The 21,560-nt window shown below is 35.8% G+C and overlaps 1 protein-coding gene across 5 annotated transcripts in view; it reads right to left on the bottom strand.

Annotated features, from left to right (window-relative positions):
- Nucleotides 1-21,560, bottom strand: part of ERBB4 (erb-b2 receptor tyrosine kinase 4) — a 1,119,996-nt gene that overhangs the window by 295,579 nt on the left and 802,857 nt on the right. For all 5 annotated transcript variants that reach the window (XM_066346729.1, XM_066346728.1, XM_066346726.1 and 2 more), the window contains exons 7-12: nt 21,378-21,519; nt 17,592-17,705; nt 15,387-15,513; nt 12,074-12,147; nt 10,162-10,252; nt 7,778-7,977 (exon numbers count right to left, since the gene is read on the bottom strand). In XM_066346729.1, coding sequence (XP_066202826.1) covers nt 7,778-7,977; nt 10,162-10,252; nt 12,074-12,147; nt 15,387-15,513; nt 17,592-17,705; nt 21,378-21,519 — 748 coding nt within the window. The remainder of the gene's footprint in view (nt 1-7,777; nt 7,978-10,161; nt 10,253-12,073; nt 12,148-15,386; nt 15,514-17,591; nt 17,706-21,377; nt 21,520-21,560) is intronic.

The following is a 21,560-nucleotide window of genomic DNA, read 5'->3' on the forward strand; positions in this document are numbered from 1 at the left end:
ATAAATTGCTTTCATTTATATAGACATTTTAATGATGTTTATTCTTTCTAACCATGAGCATGGTTTGTGCTTCCACAATGAGATATCACCTCACACCAGTCAGAATGGCTGTCATCAACAAAACAACACAGAATAAGTGCTGGTGAGGATGTGGAGAAAAGGGAACCCTCCTGCACTGCTGGTGGGAATGCAGACTGGTGCAGCCTCTGTGGAAAACAGTATGGAGATTCCTCAAGAAATTAAAAATGAAACCGCCTTTTGACCCAGCTATCCCACTGTTAGGAATATACCCCTAAAACACCATAGCACTGTTTCAAAAGAAGAAATGCACCCCATGTTTATGGTAGCATTGTTCAAAATAGTGAGGATCAGGAAACAGCCCAAGTGTCCATCAGTGGAAGAGCAGATTAAAAAGCAGTGGTCCATTTATACAATGGAATACTATGGGGCCATGAAAAAGAAGGAAATATTATCTTTTGCGACAACATGGATGGACCTGGAAACTTTTATGTTAAGTGAAATAAGCCAGGCAGAAAAAGAAAAATATCATATTACCTCACTCATTTGAGGAATCCAATGAACAATGAGGAGTGGAATTTAGACAGAGGAGGGATCAAAGGGACCAGAGGAAAAGAAGACAGAGGGAAAGGGGATGTTAGGATGGGAGAAACCTGAAGAGAAGGGGGGAGGGCGCTATGGGGAGGGTGTCAAGGGAGATGTTGAGGGGAATATGGGGGAGGAGGATGCATTCAGGGCAACACTAGAATCTATGTAAACATAATAAATAAAAATCAATAAAAAATTTCTTAATTGTGTGCTATTTTTTATAAACCACTAATCTGTTATTTATAAAGCCAATCTTAAAACGTTTAAATTACGAGAGAAAAATAAATAACATTTTAAGGGAGTAAAGAATAGACCTCTATATTGTTTAAGATCTCAGAATATGGTTTTTAAATTCCTTACTATTAAGGCTCCTATTTATATGTATCTACTCTTATTTCTTCCACATCTACCACTGGTTGACATGCTACCTGCAAATTTACAATCCACCACTTAGATAATGTAAATTTTCTTCTGCCTGAAATAAGAAGGCCCTTAAATTCTTGCAAAGATGAGGATAATTTTATTTTATAGGGTGGTGGTGAATATGAAATAAAATTATGTAGGTTGGGTTTCAATTCTGAAAGACTGTGATCACCTATATTGAGTGAAAAGAAATGGATTATTCAATGTTTTCTGTGACCAATTCCTAATCAATTAAAGATTTTTAAAATTATGCTATACTAAAACTTCCAGATATATCAAAAAATTTCAACACAGGTCTTAAAGTATTAGAAAAAAAAAACTAAGATAATGCCAATGTTATAATCATAAAAAAAGAAAAATAAATCAACTCCGTTAACTAGATAAAAATAGAAAATGTTTATAAAAACAAAAAAATTAAATTACTTAGGAAGGTAAGTTATATATAACATTTAAGAGAAGATTTTTAATGTATTTAGTTTGTGATGAGCTTTTTCAAATTCAGAAGGACCAATTTCCAAATTAAAAATAAAATAACTCATGACTAAGTAATTTATTAAAGAAAAATAGAAATGATTAGTGGACATAAATAAGGGGCTTCATGTTAACCAAAAAAAAAAAAATACAAATTTAAAAGACATGTTTTTCAGGCCCTGGCCAGTTGGCTCAGTGGTAGAGTGTTGGCCCAGAATGTGAAAGTCCCAGGTTTGATTCCCAGACAGGGATCACAGGGGAAGCACTGATCTGCTTCTTCACCCTTCCCCCTCTCTTTTCTTTCTCTCTCTTCCCCTCCTGCAGCCAAGGTTCCACTGGACCAAATTTGGCCCCAGACACTGAGGATGACTCCATGGCTTCTGCCTCAGGCACTAGAATGGCTCCTGTTGCAACTAAGCAACGTCCAAGAGGGACAGAGCATCACCCCCTAGTGGGCATCCTGGGTGGATCCCCATCTGGTGCATTCAGGAGTCTGTCTCTCTGCCTCCCCGCTTCTCACTTCAGAAAAAAAAAAAGACATGACAAGTTTTTTATATTTCAGATCACCAAAATTTGAAACTATGAATAATAATATTCAGTGTTTTAAATAGAGATGGAAAATCTTCCTTGCCAAACATTGTTCAGGATAATGTACACTGATGGCGTATTATTATAACAGGATATGGTGATATATGCCAACATTTATGATGTAACCTCTTTCATGTAAGCACAACTAGAACATGTTTTATAAACAGACCATTTAGACAACTTCCAAGTCTTGAGTCTAAAAACTCATTGCAGTCTGACAAGGCGGTGGCACAGTGGGTTGAGCATTGAACTGGGACACAAAGGACCCAAGTTCAAAACCCCAAGGTCACCAGCTTGAGCGCAGGCTCATCTGGTTTGAGCAAGGCTCACTAGCTTGAGTTCAAGGTCATTGGCTCAAGCAAGGTGTCATTCACTTTGCTGTAGCCCCACAGTCAAGGCACATATAAGAAATCAACCAATGAACAATTAAAGTGCTGCAACAAAGAATTTATGCTTCTCATCACTCTCCCTTCCTGTCTGTCTGTCCCTATCTGTCCCCCTCTCTGCTCTCACTGTCTCAGTCACAATAAATAAATAAATAAATAAATAAATAAATAAATAAATAGATAATAAAAAATGAGGAATCATTGCACAGTGCAATTGTTTTATGAATTAAGATACACTTTACTGCAGTACTAATAACATAAAAAATAAAAATTAAATTAAATGACCATAAATATGACACTCATTTAATAATTTTTTATATACAGCTTATATAAAGTAGTGGAAGGGCTTTATATTCTGACATGAAACATGCTCATGCTATATTAAGTAGAAGACATAGATGACGGAACAGTATTTAAGTACATATGGTATGATTGCATATACAGTATGTCTGTAAAGTCATGGTGCACTTTTGACTGGTCACAAGAAAGCAATAGAAGATAGAAATGTGAAATCTGCACCAAATAAAAGGAAAACCCTCCCAGTTTCTGTAGGATGATGTGACACCATGTGCGCTAGTGCAGATGATGACGTAACACCGTGTATACAGCAAACCAGCCCACAGCCATGCTAGTCGAGGTGTGGACGATACAGAGGAAAATTCAGTGTGTTCTGTGGCTCACTAAATTCGAATCCGTGACCAAAGTGCAACGTGAATATCGGCACATTTATAACAAAGCACCACTACATAGGAGTAACATTACTCAGTGGGATAAGCAGTTGAAGGAGACCGGCAGTTTGGTGGAGAAACCCCGTTCTGGTTGGCCATCAGTCAGTGACGAGTCTGTAGAGGCTTTACGGGATAGCTACCTAAGGAGTCCTAAAAAATCTGTGCGTGAGCCCACATCAAACTGCACTGAATAGGTATGAAACTGGGAGAGTTTTCCTTTTATTTGGTGCAGATTTCACATTTCTATCGTCTTTTGTTGCTTTCCTGTGACCGGTCAAAAGTGCACCATGACTTTACGGACACACTGTATATTTATATATATATATGAAAATGTTTTATTATTTCTATATCTAATTTATTCTTTCTATGTTTCTATTGTTATGATTTCATTTTCTTTTTCTGTGACAGAGACAGAGAAAAACAGAGAGAGAGGGACAGATAGGGACAGACAGACAGAAAGAAAGAGAGATGAGAAGCATCAAATTATTTGTTGTGGCACCTTAGTTGTTCATTGATTGCTTTCTCATATGTGCTATGACCCAGGGGGCTACAGCAGATTGAGTGAACCCTTGCTCAAGCCAGTGACTTTGGGATCAAGCTGGTGAGCCTTGCTCAAACCAGTTGAACCCATGCTGAAGCCGGTGACCTCAGGGTTTCAAATTGGGTCCTTCACTTCCTACTCCGATGCTCTATCCACTGTCCCACCACCTGGTCAGGCTTGTTATGATTTCTAACAATGATAAATATACCATTATGATTAAAAACATAAAACTTATCCATTTTGAAAAGTTCATTATATATTTACTTTCTTATGTTAATTTAAGTGTATATATGCAAATATTAAGATAGAAACATATGAGTTCAAAATGTAACTTAGATTCTGAAGGATTGTTGTAATAGTTATTCTTTCATTGTTTATACTTTGGTTTTAAATGTCTGTGCTTGGCCCTGGCTGGTTGGCTCAGTGTAGAGTGGCAGCCTGGCATGTGGGTTCTCAGGTTCCATTCCTGGTCAAGGAACACAGGAGAAGTGAACATCTCCTCTACCCTTCTTTTTTGTTTTTCTCTCTTCTCTCTCTCTCTCTCTCTTTCTCTCTCTTCCCCTCCTGCAGCCATGGCTTAGTTGGAGCGAGTTGGCCCCAGCACTGAGAATGGCTCCATGGCCTCCACCTCTGGGGCTAAGAAGAGCTCGGTTGCTGAGCAATGGAGCAACACCCTAGGTGGGCTGAACATCATTCCCTAGAGGGCTGGCTGGGTGGATCCTGGTTGGGGTGCATGAGGGACACTGTCTCTGCCTCCTCTCTTCTCAGTGAATAACAATAAATAAATAAATAAATAAATAAATAAATAAAAAGTTTATGTGTAAATATTGAGAGAAACTTCAAGTACTCTTGTAATCCCAATGTACAACTCTTCTCAGCCAGCCGCCATTGCTAGCCCCGTAACCATACAGCTAAAGGAGAGAAACGTTCTAGCTTCTCATATCCTGGAGTTTCTCTCACTCTCCAACTCTTCAAACCAAAACTCTGCTTTGAATTTTTTTACTCAAAGGAGCAAGTTTGCTCAAGCCACTGTCACACTTTGTAGATGAAGTAAAGATTTTTTGTGTCATTACTGCTTTAAATTCTGTTGAACTTCAAAAAACACTGTCAAAAACAAGACTGCCCTTTTTTTTTAAGTTACCAAGTCCACTGTTAGATTAAATCCGAGTACTTTAGGGGGTGAGTGTGTGTATGTGTGTGTATGTGTATGTATGTGTGCACATAAATGTATGTGGATGTGTGCATGTGTGTATGTATCGCATGTGCATTTGTATACACATATGTTTACTGTATATCTGTACATGCATATACTATATGTGTGTGTAATCACATACATCTTGCATGTCAAGGGTATACTAAGAGAGACTACCTAAAAATGCAATTTTTACAGTACAATTAAAATAAAGCAAATATTTAGTTTTCCCATTTGCAGATAATACTATGGAGGATAAAAGAGCTTTAATCACATGTGGGCAACCATTGCAGGCACAATATAAACATGAGCAGCATCACCTTGAGGCCAAATTTATAGGGCAATTTACATTTCTGAAAGTGCAGGATCCAATGTACTGTGAGACTGAAATCCAAATTCTGACAAATGGATTTCATGCAAAAATTGTTTATTCTAAGATGGTAAAGATCAAAAATGATATGCTGAATTTTATACTATAGCACCACAATACCGTGTTTCTCCTAACTGCTTCTTTCCTTTCAGTAACTGTAAAGTCTACATTAAATGCCCAGAACAAGAAAATATGTTCATGGTATGAAATATGGATAAACTCAGTCCAAGAGGAATGGCACTGAAAATTGAAGAACATGTTACATTTTTAGTGTATTGTTAAAATTATTTACTTTCTTTTGTTTGTTTAAAAAGTTTAGAAGTCTCCAAGAGGTATGTAATAATTACATAAAGTTTTCTTAGCTCTCATTCTTACATTTAATTTCTTTCTGAGTTTTCTTTCCATTTGCTTCTTATTCAGGATTACAAAAGAGAAAAGAAGTAAACATCAGTGGAATTTGTAAAATGATTAAATGGTTCAAGGAGAAATGGTCTCTGATTATTTTATTTCTTGTTTTTTTTTCTTTTGCCTTCATACTTAAGTATTTTCTTTGAAAAGTAGTAGTACTTTTGTTTCATTTTGTTCATTCAAGAAAGTAGATGAAAAGGAGAAGATAATCCTGATTTAGGGAAATATTTATTAGTTAGTGTTGAATATTATTCTATTTTACTCCTGTGAATAATCTACTCTGTCTGAGGCATGTACAAACACATATATAGTAATGTAGGATAAAAATCTTAAGAAATAGTAAAAAAAAAAAAAGAAAGTTTTCTGCCAGGAATCAGAAATGTATAAAACCAAGGATAAAATTAGACAAAATTAGATACTTCTCAATCAATGTGAACATGCATATTTGATACATAATAAAATTGTGTTTTGTTTTGTTTTGTTTCTTTTTTTTTTTTTAGTGAGAGGAAGGGAGATAGTGAGGAAGACTCCCACATGAGCCCCGACCTGGATTCACTTGGCAACCCTGTCATGGGCCAATTCTCAAATAAACCAAGCAATTTTTAACATCTGAGGCTGATGCTCACCTAAGGAGTAATCCTCAGCGCCTAGGGCCATGCTTAAACCAATGGAGCCACTGGTTATGAGAGGGGAAGAGGGAGAAAAGGAGGAGAAGGAGGGGTGGAGAAGCAGATGGTTGCTTCTCCTTTTTCCACTGATTGGGAATCAAACCCAGGATGTCCATATACCGGGCTGATGTTCTATCCACTGACCCACTGGCCAGAGTCAAAATTGTGTAGTTGTTGAGTCTATATGGATTAGAAGAATATGTAAGAACTTAACTTTACTCAAAACAGGAACCTCATGTTGCAATAGATCTCTTTTCTCTGGAAAATACTTTCCAGGATCCAAAACAGCTGAAATGTGAGTTCCTTACAAATTATAATTATATTTCATGAAAATAGCTAACCTGAGCTGCCTTAAACCCTTTCTAAAGGTAGAGAGAAAGCTTTAATTATTTTGATCTCTTAAGAGTTTATATATATATATATATATATATATATATATATATATATATATATTAAATGTTCATACTATTCATTTGCATACACAAAGAAACAAATGTAACCATATGTGTTAATACTCTTATGATTATTCCAATGGTGAGATTAAAGAAATAAGAAGACATACAGCAAAATGTTTCTTAGAGGATGTCACTTTAAAATAGAACTAACTCATTATAACCACAACCAGGACATGTATTTTGTAAACAGATCATTTAAATTCTAAGTCTTTTACTTGATATTTACCATAAGCAAGTCAGCCACTTAAATGCACAGTAGCAGCACTGGTAGGATGTAGAAGAGAGTAGTAGAAAAACAAGGAAGAATTAAGTTTCAATCATTGGAATATCAAAGTAGAAGATAGGAATGGTCTAGTTATGTGCCCATGAAAACATCATTAGCTCCTGTGTAACGGAGAAGTGATGAAGTAGGTCAATAAGTAGCAGAATATGTGAGAAAAGAAATAAGTAAAATGCCTACAGAAATGCATTTATGAAATGAACTTGCTTCCTGAACAGCATTTTATACTTTTCAAAAAAAATCTTTATTTTTTTTTCATTAATCCCAAATGACAAATACTCTGTTTATTCTATGTTATTAAATTCAGAGAAAGCAAACAGGAAATTCAATGGGGTGAATTTCCACAAATTGACTGAATTCAAGGATGCCTACTAAACATTTAGGTTTCCAAGTTCCATTTACACCTATTGAATCTAAATATCCACAGGAGGGTACTTATAAGTAGGCAAGACTGGCAAATACATAATATGTTATAAAAAAAACATGCAATATGTTATAAAATGTGACCTATTCTGATTATTTTATAGGAACCATTCTTAGGGGTGGAGAAAAAAAAAGGCAACAATTCTGAGCCACTGGCATGTTTAACTCTTTAGTCCGATATAGAATGGGAGGAAATGTTTAAAGCTTCTATGTTTTAATGTCTGAGTAATGTACTTACTGCAGTTTTCAGCTTTCCGGTTGTCCCGGATCACTATTCTTTGGTTGAGAGTGCTGAAGAGTGTCGTCCAGTTGATGGTATGATAGTAACACAGGTTGCTGTTGTCAGTGATATAGATGTTTCCTGCGCTTATTTCCTTCAGGGACTGGAACTGCAGGGACGTGATGCCTTGTTGCTTGAGGATAAGTAAGGAAAGGCCACTAAACAGAGGGGAGAGAGAACACGGGGCAACAATAAATATTTTCTGGCCAGGACATTCTTTTCAGAAGTAAAATAAGAATGTCACATCTTACTCTAGAAGGAAAATAGAGCACAGAGAGCGATTGAATCAGTAAATCTGTGCTCAGGATATTAATTCTTTATATACTATACACTGGCAGTTTTAAAAGTTATACCCAAGCAGTAGAGCGTCAGCCCGGCATGTGGAAGTCCTTGGTTCGATTTCCGGCCAAGGCACACAGGAGAAGCCCCCATCTGCTTCTCCCCCCACCCCCCTCTCCTTTCTCTCTATCTCTCTTTTCCCCTCCTGCAGCCAAGGCTCCATTGGAGCAAAGTTGGCCCAGGCACTGAGGATGGCTCTGTGGCCTCTTCCTCAGGCACTAGAATGGCTCCGGCCACCATGGAGTAACACCCCAGATGGGCAGAGCATCGCCCCCTGGTGGGCATGCCAGATGGATCCTGGTTGGGTACATGGGGGAGACTGTCTGACTGCCTCCCTGTTTCTAACTTCGGAAACACACACACACACACACACACACACACACACACACACACACAAGAAGTTATACCCAAAAGTGTTTATTTTTAGAAATATGAATATTAATGATATTTCTGTCTCTGTCTACATATTTACCCCTCAGGGGTAAATATGCTTCCCTTCTACCCTTCATGCCTTAAGTTCCTCATTGAAATCCTGTGTTAGGATGAAATATTTAAGTAAATGCATATGAGAAGACTTTTTATCTACCCAAAGTAAGATATTCATCACACTCCAATAGATTTAGAATACTTTCCAAAGATAAATACTGTAGAGAATGTATTTGATATTTAGCTTTAATTTATTTGGAAAAAAAGTATAATTGTAATAGTCGAAGAAAGTATAAGTAAAGATAAGAAGTAATAAAAACTACAGAGAGGAATGAAATTAAACTTAAATTTTACAAAATACTCAGAAGGCTTGGAGGACTGGGGAAAGGATTTCTAAAAGTTAAATACCAACAACACTGTAGAAACCAATGGTCATTTCAAGGAAATTGTTTTTATCAATAGACTCCATATTTTTTAATTAAGTTTCTTTTTATTCTCTGAAGAATAAATGTGTTTTTCATATTTTGATCAACTAATGAACATGATCATACATTTTGGATATCTCAACTGTCCCCTTTTATTTTATTTATAAACATAAATATATGTTGCTCTTTACCGTATATATATCTTAGGCATGAGTATGTATGTATTCAACTAAGCTGTAATTCCTTCTCTCAAATCTTTTGCTCCCATTATAACCACCTTGATTTATTGATTACAATGTGAGCATCATAATGCCTTGACAGATTTATAATTTTATTCAGTGAACATTAAAATTGGCTGCATATAACTTGCTTCTCTGAATTATTTCTTTTAATTAATACTTCTTTACATCTTAAAACAAAACAGCATAATTCAATGGATATTCTGTAAGATACTATTATAACGTATTTGATGGCAATATTTAGGTAGCTTTTAGATTTAAGCATAAATATTAAATCAAAACATCCTTATATAAACCATCTCTTAACTATTAATAACAATTTCATACAGGTAAAATCTGAAATAAAATAAAAAGTGGAATAATAAGTATTAACTATTTTTATTATATGAATAAGAAATACTGACATTAGAATATTAGAACAGTGTCCTTCTGAGCCCTGATTTTTCTGTTTATTATAACTAAAACTGCATGTAGGGTGATGGACCAGTTCTTGAAACCTTAGTCCTATGATGTTTGGTACAAATGACAGCACCAGAGACAAAACGAGCACTTCCTGGTATGACCTTTTTATCCCATATGACTAAGCAGTTTCAAAGGCATTCAACTTTACCTTTTAACCATAATAAAACATGATCAAAAAGAAGGTTTAATTTTATGGTTCACTTCATGTACTTCACTCCTGTAAAATATTAATATTATTTTAAAGATAAGTGGCTGAAAAATGGAATTGTGTATCCTATCCATTTAAAGCACATCTGGAGTATTTTTGGTTGAGCTTACCTTTGGAATTAAGAATAGAAACCCAGTATTTCTAGAATTGGTAAGTTAATGAAGCTGATAGCTTTGACATAACATACACATGAGGCTCCTCTTGAAATCCGGGAGACCTGCATCTTTGATCATATAAACGTACCTATAGAGTACTCGTCCACCAATGGTCACCAGGTTAGAAAAAACACTAAAGTCAGTCATGTTTGGGGGCCATGATTGTATGTTCAAGAAACCTACAAGAGAACAAAAGAATAAACAGTTGAATAATTCAGCATATCATTGTCTTTGTAATAGTGTTTAATACTGATTATTTTTGAAATGATAAAAATATGTTGAAAGTTTAAAAGGGCAATAAATTTTCCTGGTTTTGAACCATTCTATCTCATATTTCTTCTTCCAAAATTGAGTATCTTATCCAAAGTTTCAGGACTACAATACTCCATAGATAATAGATATCAAAATAATGAGCACCAAGAATCTTATGTTTCTCAGACATATAAAATCATATAATTGTATGTATTAAACTATTTGAACAATTCTTAATTCAATTTATTATTTTAAAAGCAAAGCTATTTAGTCTAACTAGATGAAAAGAAAAATATAGGCCCTGGCCGGTTGGCTCAGTGGTAGAGTATCAGCCTGGCATGTGATGTCCTATGTTAGGTTCCTGGTCAGGGCACACAGGAGAAGTAGCCATCTGCTTCTCCACTCCTCCCCCTTCTCTCTCCCTCTCTCTCTTTCTCTCTCTCTCTCTCTCTCTCTCATTTCCAATCCTACAGCCATGGCTTGACTGGCTCAAACACATCCCAGGTGCTGAGGCTGGCTCCCTGGATCCTCTGTCTCAGGTGCTAAAAATAGCTCAGTTGTGAGCATGGCCTCAGACAGGCAGAGCATCAGGCCACAGATGGCAGTTGCTGGGTGGATCCCAGTCAGGTTCATGTGGGAGTCAGTCGCTCTATCTTCCCTCCTCTCACTTGGAAAGGAAGAGAAAATATATATTTTCTCAGAAACACAAAATATATATTTTCTCACAAACACACACACACATGCATATACACATATAATTTCAATTTCTCTAAAATCCTTTACCACTTTTTCTATACACTTATGACATCAGTTGTCTATCTTGCATTCTAAGGCATATACATATATATACCTAATCTTTTTATTTGATTTTACTTTTTTTTTTCATTTTCTTTTTATTAAGTGAGAGGTAAGGAGGCAGACCACTTGGCAAACCCCCTACAGGCCAATGCTTTGCCCATCTGGGGCTGTTGCTCCGTTTCTTCTGCAACCACGCTATTTTAGCTCCTGAGGTGGAGTCCTGGAGCCATCCTCAGTGCCTAGAGCCAACTTGTTCCAATCACTCGAACTATGGATGCAAGAAGGGAAAAGAAAGAGAAAGAAAGAGAGAGAGAGAACAAGGGGAGGGGGTGAAGAAGCAGATGGTCGCTTCTTCTGTGTGCCCTGAACAGGAATTGAACCTGGGACTTCTACACGCCTGGCTGAGGCTCTACAGCTGAGCCAACCAGCAGGGGCCTTGACTTTACATTAATTAATAAGAAATCCATGTTTAATTCATGTCTATGAGCTCGTATCTCCTCCTATAACAGCCCTAAATATATTAAGTCAGCGGTTCTCAACCTGTGGGTCGCAACCCCGGCGGGGGTCGAACGACCAAAACATAGGGGTTGCCTAAAGCCATTGGAAAATACATATATATTATACAATACATTAAGTAATTAAGTAATCTATAAATATTTGTGAAATAAATTCTATGCATTATCCATGTATAATAATACTTCTTGTGAAAAAGCAAAAAGAAAAACATGGGTTCAAAGACTGGTTACATTTGCAAAATGAGTAACATGAAGATTTCAAGAATATTTTACTTTTAAATCATATAGGCTTTCACAATGTGTACAAACGCTAAGAAGAAAAGACTAGAATTTACTTTTAAAATTAGTTTCTGATTCCAAAATTACATAATATTTTCAAGAAAACACTAAAATTTACATAATTAATGGCACAACAATTGCTCTTTAAAAAATTACCTGTTATCTCTCTAACTGTCCGGAAGACGTTCAGTTTCTCTGGGTCTATGGCTTCTATTGCATTGTAAGGGTCCCTAGGAACCAAGGAGAAAAGCAGCTAGAATTAAAATTTTTTAAATGAAAATACTAAAAATGTGACAATATTTTATTTAAATTCAATTTTAATTATCAATAGGAAGGCTAGCAATGTCTGTCCAAATATTTCTATCCAAGATGTGAAGAAGAATTAAAAGATGTTTTGAGGAATATTTTGATGACAGAATATGAGTTCTTCATCAAAGGCTATTTTAGATTTAGAGAAATTATTAAGCTTGACTATACTGAAGAAACCTTCAAATAGAGTAGGTCCATTTATGAATCATTTTGTTATATTTTGCTTTAAATGTTTATTCTTAATTGGGAAAATATATTCTGCAAATAATTATGTTATGGTGAAGATGTTGCCTTGTAGGCTCCACAAAGCACTCTAAATTGAAAATAGCACCTATTATGTCTTAAGAGGGATAAAAAGTACAGGAAGTCAGCTTTTTGTTGTATCTTCACATTTATACACAACAATATTTATAACATTACATGAAAGTTAATCTTCACGTGAATTATTTAGAGCAATCTTATTCTTATGTGGTTTATTTATATCTATTTTTATTACACATACCTATTTCCTTCCATTTATATAAATCATACTAACATTTGAAAACACAATTTACAATAAATGTAGTAATACCCATAATATGTTATAAATCTGAAGATTTTTAAAAATATCATATTCTAATACATACATAGTTTTTTAAATAAAGTTTTATGTATACACACACACAGATGCCCTGTCTCCTCAAAAATAAACACAAATATCTTTTAAAACTAAATGTTTAATAGATATTAATTCAGGTTTTCATCTTAAGAACAGGTTTTTCAGGTATAACATATTAAGCATATAAAATAATTGCACACTTAGATATTAAGCCAAACATAAACATAATAATAGCAAACATTTCTCAGTAATTCAAGCAATAATTTCAGTTAAAAAAATACATAGTATTTTAAAATGTTTTATTATTTTAAAATGCATCCTGTGCTATCCTCAGCATGTAGAGATCCCATATTAATATCTACCCTTCAGGGAAAAGGTGAAGTCTATTCAATGACTACTTCTTCAAGACAGATCAAACCTTTTAAGAACAATGTTATACAATCATATGTTACACACACACACACACACACACACATATGTTTCTCCTTATGTATAAATATATATATGGAATCTTTTTTTACATTAGTTCTATTTTATTTTTCATTAAATTTATTGGGGTGATATTGCTTGATAAGATTATATAGGTTTCCAACGTACACTTCTAAGATACATCAGCTGTATAATGCACTTTTTGCCAACCAACCAAAGTCAAGTCTTCTTTCATTGCCATATATTTGACCTGCTTTAGCAAGATTAAAAGAGGATTATTCCTATGAATAACCCTAAACACTGAGTTTGCCTGCAGTTTCTATTCTAAATAAGGATATAAGTGTACCTAGTCCATTGTTCTATAAACTAAACATTTTCTTTTATTTCTTCCTTAAATTACAACTGGAGAATTAAAATTACTTTATAAAATTATATGTGTGTGTGTGTGTATGTTTGTGTGTGTATAAAGGGAAAAAATAAACTTTTCTTGATTAAATTACTGTTTTACACATACATACACACACACACATAGACTTTCTTATCTATGATTTTTATTTTATGATTGAAAAGTAAGTATTAAAATGCTTAATATATAGGCATGAATATTGAGCCTGATTGAAATGAAGACCACTTGCATAACGCAGTTCATGAGGCTACTTTCAAGTGTTCCCACTCACTGAAGGACTAGACGCCAGTTCAATTACTAGAGCCAGGTGGAACCAGGCAATGTGAATCAACTGGCTGTGTTTTACTTCTCAGAAGACTCTGTTAACATGATATGATCTGTCATTCACGGTGACATTTGGTTCTTAAAATAGTTAAAATATGAATATATTACTTTACTCTGTCATATTTGTATTAAATTACATATTATGCACCTGAATATCAACCTAGGCCACCGCCTCAATGGCCAAAGAGGCAATGATAACAATAGAAAGGGATTCAAAGAGTCAGTGGAGGCTCCAGTAAGTATCAATGAATGTGCCTCATCTTAAAATTAGTAAGGACTATTGAGCTTGAATAGATTGTTGTCATGTAAAAATGTTGCTAAGAGTAACCAAGTCAACATATTTTTCAAAAGAAGTTAGAAATCTTGATCTTAACAAAAACACTACATGTTCCCCCAATATAACATATCTGGGGGTAGAAAATGTATACATATTATTAGAGTTTCTAGCATAGACTCATACTGAAAGCTACATTTTAAAGTAAAGAAATGCTTTATACAATAAGATCTACAGTCACTTATTTGAAGAGAAGAAAACACTCTGTTCTATTTCTCTTGCTGTTTCTATTAGGACATATTTATTCAAAATGTGCTAAATTATGTTGCTTCCAGAAAAGATGTGATATATATTTAGAGTAAGATTTTGAACTGAAATATGTCAGTTGTATTTTGTATCTGTAGCCTGTAGCACTAATATTAAGGAATTAAGTAGTAATATAGACAAATAGATAAAATATAAAGTAAAAATATTGACATTTTTATTGCAATCAGAAGAATACAGACTGGGTTGTTTTCCTAGTTAAAACCAGCAGGTGGTTCTGTAATGAAGGAGCCCAGAAAATGTTACAATTTTTATTGCTGAAAGAAAATTCATTTTATAGATCTCTTACAATAGTACCAACTTCTTAAATCTAGAAAAAAGAGAAAAATACATGTAAAGGCAAAGAGAAGTTCTGAAATCTCATGACAATCTCAACTTTCTGATTGGCATTTAGTGATAGATTTTTTTTAAGAATATTTACTTATGTTATTTTAAACTAAGTGTTTAGGAACTTCAATGAAATTTCCCACTTCACCCATTGATATTGTTTCCCTAATCATATCTAAAAATATGTCAAGCTTGCTGAAATCTACAGATTTAACAAGAATGTTTTACACATACATTTTAATTTGTATATCATTGTATATTTTTCAATCTAAGTAGTCACTAATCTCATAAATTAGACGTGTCCAAAACTTTGGTTCACTGTCACTGCTGGTGAAATCTGGACTTTGCTTTTGTTGAAGAGCATTGATGTGAGGCAGAACTCTTCTGGGTCAAAAGGAATCAAAAGACAAAACTTACAACCTTCTCAAGTTTTGTCTACACTTCATAAAATAATGTTTTGCAAAAATTTAATACTGACCCATGAATCCCAGTGACAAGAAAGATCAGATTCCCATTGATTTTGGTGCAGTTGATGAATTTGTCAATGTTACTGGAATCCACGGTCTGAGCTGACATCAGTGATCCTGTGCCAATGCCATCACAAGCTGTAGAAACAGGAGGCACAGTCAGGAAACTGAGGATTTTTTTTTTTTTAGTCAGTAAATCATTGCATTTTCATTATAAAATAACAGTATGATTTCATTATACAATATTTTAAAATTATCATAAGAAATAAATTGCTTTCTTACAAATAAAATAATAATTTATTTATGCAACATTTATTACTTGGCCTGCATTAAAATATTGTCCCTGTATTATGGTCTAGTGACCATGACTACTATGAATTATATTTTTTATCAAGACCTAGTAAATTCACATGACAGATACATAACCAACACAAGGCTTTCAGTAATCAATACTTTTCCTTTCTACATAAAATCACCTTGTTTCTAATCCATTCTAAAACATTGTTTTTAATACTTTTTAAATAAATGCTGGTTATCTAAAATAATTTTTTTTTTTTTGTATTTTTCTGAAGCTGGAAACAGGGAGAGACAGTCAGACAGACTCCCGCATGCGCCCGACCGGGATCCACCCGGCACGCCCACCAGGGGGCGATGCTCTGTTGCGACCAGAGCCACCCCAGCACCTGGGGCAGAGGCCAAGGAGCCATCCCCAGCGCCCGGGCCATCCTTGCTCCAATGGAGCCTCGCTGCGGGAGGGGAAGAGAGAGACAGAGAGGAAGGAGAGGGGGAGGGGTGGAGAAGCAGATGGGCGCTTCTCCTGTGTGCCCTGGCCGGGAATCGAACCCGGGACTTCTGCATGCCAGGCCAACGCTCTACCACTGAGCCAACCGGCCAGGGCCTATCTAAAATAATTTTATAGCTTATAATGATCTACAACCTGCAGTTTTAAAAGCACTGGTCTAATTAAGAATATATAATAAACAGAGTACCAGTGACATGAGTTAAGTTGTCATCTGCATCAAGAACCAATCAAATGTTCAAATGTTTATACTTAAATTATTATCTGTACTTCTGAAGGGTCTACTTAAAAAAAAAGAAAAGAAAAATGTGTGTGTGGAGAGAGAGAGAATATAATGTAGTCTAAAAGTAAGTCTGAAGTTTTGCCCTATTAAAAGACTCCTGTTACTTTGCAAAGCTTAATAATAGAAAATTTGAATGGCATTTTTGTCTTTGTTAATTTAAGTTTCATTCTGCTGAGGAAATTGAGCAATGTAGCTGGCAGCTATTTCTTTCTCCACAAGCTTCTAGAATATACATTATCTGCACCATTTATTTAACACTTATAGTAAACAACTTTGTCATTTCATATATCTTATCTTTCAAAATATTTTTTAAGCCCTGGAGAGTAAATGCCATGTTGCATTTCTCTTTGTACCCTTTTTTTTTTTTTATGCATAGCAGATCATTTTGCATACAATCGCAAGCAACTAGTTTGTGTTCTTGATGCTAAAATAATTTTGCGAATCCTTGTTTGGATTATAATTTCTAAGATTTTCTACATATAGAATAAAATGCGGCCCTGGCTGTTTGGCTCAGTGGTAGAGCGTCACCCTGGCGTGCAAGAGTCCCGGGTTCGATTCCCGGCCAGGGCACACAGGAGAAGCGCCCATCTGCTTCTCCACCCCCCCCCCCTCTCTGTCTCTCTCTTCCCCTCCCGCAACCAGGGCTCCATTGGAGCAAAGTTGGCCCAGGCACTGAGGATGGCTCCATGGCCTCTGCCTCAGGCACAAGAATGGCTCTGGTTGTGACAAAGCAGTGCCCCAGATGGGCAGAGCATCGCCCCCTGGTGGGCATGCCGGTGGATCCCGATCGGGAGCATGCGGGAGTCTGTCTGACTGCCTCCCCGTTTCCAACTTCAGAAAAATACAAAAAAAAAAAAAAAGAATAAAATGCAGCTTTATTTCTGAGTTCCTGGCAAAGTTAACTCTGAGTTTTACCTGGATCACTTTAGCATATGTCATTCAAAATCAGTAACTGACACTGTTACAACAGTAGATACTTTGAGAAGCTGTTCAAAGTCAGGGGAAAGAGTGCAGAGCAGTTTGGTTGTGGGAGTGGTATGTTTTGAGAGGCGAATTTAGTCAGCCCATGAAAAAGTAAATCAAACCCCTGTTCTAGTCCCCCTTTCAACCAAAATAATTTCGGCTATCACTCACCTTTTGGGCAAATATCAGTGCAAGGCTTACACATTTTAATCCCGTTTTCTTCTACTTCCATCTTGGAACTAGGACAGGCACGCACACAAGAACTGGAATCAACCACAAAGTTATCTGATAATAAAAGAAAAAGGTAAAATTAGCTATAATGTTGATGTTCAACAAACAAGTTTAAAACAAAATATTTTTGAATGCGTAAATGGTTAACATCATTGGTAGACTTCCCTAAAACCTACTCTCTGTCTAAAATAAATATCTTTACCTGAAAAAGCGTCTAGGAACATCTACATTCAAATCTTGGGGCAGCATGTATGGGCAACAACTAGAACTCTCTTGACTACAGCTCCACATTCTGAATTGCCCCCGAGATAGAATACATTTCTTTTATAGACTTAGGAAACTACATGACATTTAGTTTGTGTTTTTCAATAGTTCCACTTCATTTCATGTCATGATGCAAGTCCGAAGTCTAACATACAAGTTGCACGAAAAACAAATGAAGCTGAAGTTGATCTGCTTTGGATCAAGAGAACGCACTTCACATCCAGGAGGAAATATTTCTGTGGAGTGCCATAGAAACGATCCTATAGTTTTATACAATGCAACAAAAAATAATGTTTGAAAGGCATTAAGAAAAGTGTACAAAATAAATCAGGAACATCTAATTACTGGACACAATGGTAAAATGTTTAGGAGTCCAGTGATCTGGAATATGCCAGAACGTTTTCTCCCAAGGAAAGGTCCAATTATTGCATTTAGCATCTCCTACAAATGAAGAGGAAACGCCACACCTGCTAGACCAGTTTGGGTTTTCAAGACAGCATCCTTCCATGTCTGTATATACTGCTTCTGGCCCGGTATTCAAAGGTCTGAAAGACTTCCGGGGGCCCAGAGCAGAAAAGGCGTATGGTGCAGGTTCAGACCGGGGTGCGAGCAATGTGCTGCTTGGGTCACAAAACCCAAGAGCCCCTATGACATTAGAAGTATCTGTGGTGGGAAAATAATGCCATTTGGAGTTATGGCAAGTTCCAACTGGAAAATCACCTCAGGGATCTCTAGGATTCTAGAGCTAAGCCACACCATCTGCAGCATAAAATTATACATCACTTAACAAAGAGCTCCTGACATGTTCTGAGTCGTGGTAGAGACAGAGCACGTAGCCATGGGAAAGTGATTGAACTTGTAGCCAATTTTTCCCTTAAGAAACAAAGTTTTTTTTAGAATCATGATGTTGTAATACAGGACAGATCCAGCAGAAATTCACTGTAAGATGGAAGTAGTGGATTTGGGATTGGATATGAGCTCCAGCAGAGACGCAAGTAAGCCACAGAAGCAGCTTGTCTAGCCCTCCGCCCACCACCACTGTGCTGCGACTTCCCATTGCTCACACCTAGGCTGACAAAGGACCAAGAGAGGGCACTTGGTATGTGGCTGCAAGCAGCTGGAAATAGATGGCAGCTGCCCTGTGGCCTCACCAAGGAGTGGACTAGGAAAGTAGTCCCAAGGGAAAATCCTATTGATGGGCATAGTCCTGGCTAGTGCAAATGATCATTTAATCCGTGTGCAAGTGACCTAAGCTTGGAATAAATAGGAACTCATGAGTAGTAGCTTGCTCTGGGCAAAGAACTGCTGGGAAGTCTGGATTTGAAGACAGTCTAAGGAACAGGGATATATATGAATCCATGAGGGAGTGAAATGAGACACTTGGTTGACAGGCATCACAGCCAGATGATACCTGCCTCCCTTCCCCTGCAGGTCCTGATTCTGAGAACATTCCTTAATAAATTATTCTCTGTCTCAGGGGAACCCAATTAGCAGCAGGTGCTATACTGTATAATATGATATATACCCGTCTTTTTTTGTAAGGTCTTTAGGAATACCCAATATTCCTTATTTCTGCAGCAATTCATGCCAAGTAAAATAAATAAAGATTATAAATAGCTTCATGCCAGTTAGGTTCAGGTTTAGTAGCCAAGTGTGTTTCAAGGAAAATTTGGTGTTTGGAGTTTTTGAATTTTCGAATTATGGATTAGGGGTTGTAGAGCAGAATTCAGAAGCTAAATGTCTGTGTTTTCACAGTTTAGCAACCATGCCTTATGAGCAGGGTTCATCAAAGATTTGAATTTTAAGTAAACACTAAAGTGCTTTAAATTCATTTGTAATTTAATAGACCTAAGCTAATCCAATACTGGAAGTTTCTGAGTTACCATATTTAAGGTAAATGGGCATGGAATTTCACAAACAAGTTCTCAGTGTATAGCCACTTGTTACAAGAGTCTTCAGATGGGATCCTGTAAAGGATATGATAAAGAAAGGGGGAACTCGCAAGTCCAGATGTACCTGGTACTTCTTCCCCTCCAAACCAATCCCTGGATCTCAACCTCAACCTCAAGATGTGAATAAAAGGCAAATACTAAAAATTCCCTAAAGGCATAGTTTTGACTGTCTTTGGAGCATGGGACCATAATTTAAAGGTAGTAGAAGAGAAAAAAGAATTCGTCTAAGAATAGAAAAGAAATTGTTACCTAGCCCCATTTTATAATAGCCTCCTATTTTGCAAGGATACTAGACGGTGAGATACAGAGTAACTTAGGCAAGAGGTTATTAGATCAAGAACATCAGTTTGAATATTACAATGTTTAAAATGGATAAATCTCTACTGTCATAGATTTACCTTAAAATTCTAATTCAGATACATGTTAAATTAATATCTACATGCATAATGATTCTTTTAACTAATATAAACATAGTAATGACTAGAATGGTCATTGTATTCAAAGACTTGTTTTTATATATTATATCTCTAATCTTTATTTCCTATTCCTTTGATTCTTATAATGACTCTGGGAAAGAGAAGGCAGATAGGATTATCACCAGTGGCATTTTAAAGAGAAGGAAATAGTAAACTAAGTATTTTACTAAGAATCACATGGCCAAAAGTGGGCAAAGCCAGAACTTATAACCATCCTAATCCCATATCTATCACACTCTCTGCATCATCACATACATAAAACCAAGAAAAACATAATGTCTGTGCGCTGTAGAATGTAAAGTCTCCTTTTAAATGAATTATGCAAATAAATGGGGTGAAATTTTTCAGCCTTTCCAATAGTGAAAACATTGAAGAAATGTCCCCCTTTGGCCATTCCAAGCAAAGAAACTGGCACAAGTAAATATCAGGACTTGTGTTAGCAAATTCATGATGAAAGTTAAGCTGGTCCCTTTAAATCCCCAGGATGATTTATCAATTTGACAAAGACCTCTCAGTATTCCAACTATATTTATTGTTATTGCTTACTATTCAATTTGCTATTAAAATTATAATGCCTTATAGTCTATTACAAATAAGTGTTCAGAAATAACTTTAGGTAAAACTTCATTGGCATTAGAACCATACTTCATTCATTTTGTAGTTTGTTGCCACAAAACGGACCCCTTTTCTCTGAGAAACAGCATCATGTGCAAAAACAATATTATATTATGTATAGTGAAAATAATACATTTGAAAGTATATATATATTATGTATAGTGAAAATAATACATTTGAAAATCAATGAGACTGCACTCTAACCTCAGACATTACAATTCCTTTTATGAGACTTTGGCCTCATCACTTTATTTATTTTTTAGTTAAATATCTTTACTTGTGAAATGATAGTGATAGTACCCATTCCCGAATAATTCATGATATTATTACAAGTTTCTGCTTATAATAAATTTACCTAAAATTCTTTTGTTTTTAAATAATGATCTAATTAATTTGGCTGTTCTTATCCTGTTACTTACGTGGGCATTTCTTAACACAAAATGCTCCATATGTGTACTTTGCATTGAAGTTATGCTCCAACTGAAAGGTGGTTGGATTGTAGACAAAAGTTTGGGGACACTGGGTAACACAAGCTCCGCTGTCATTGAAATTCATGCAGGCCTGAAACAAAGCAAATATTCATTTCATTTAAAAATATCTTA

The sequence above is a fragment of the Saccopteryx leptura genome, chromosome 7, assembly GCF_036850995.1.
Source record: "Saccopteryx leptura isolate mSacLep1 chromosome 7, mSacLep1_pri_phased_curated, whole genome shotgun sequence".
Classification (NCBI taxonomy): Eukaryota; Metazoa; Chordata; class Mammalia; order Chiroptera; family Emballonuridae; genus Saccopteryx; species Saccopteryx leptura.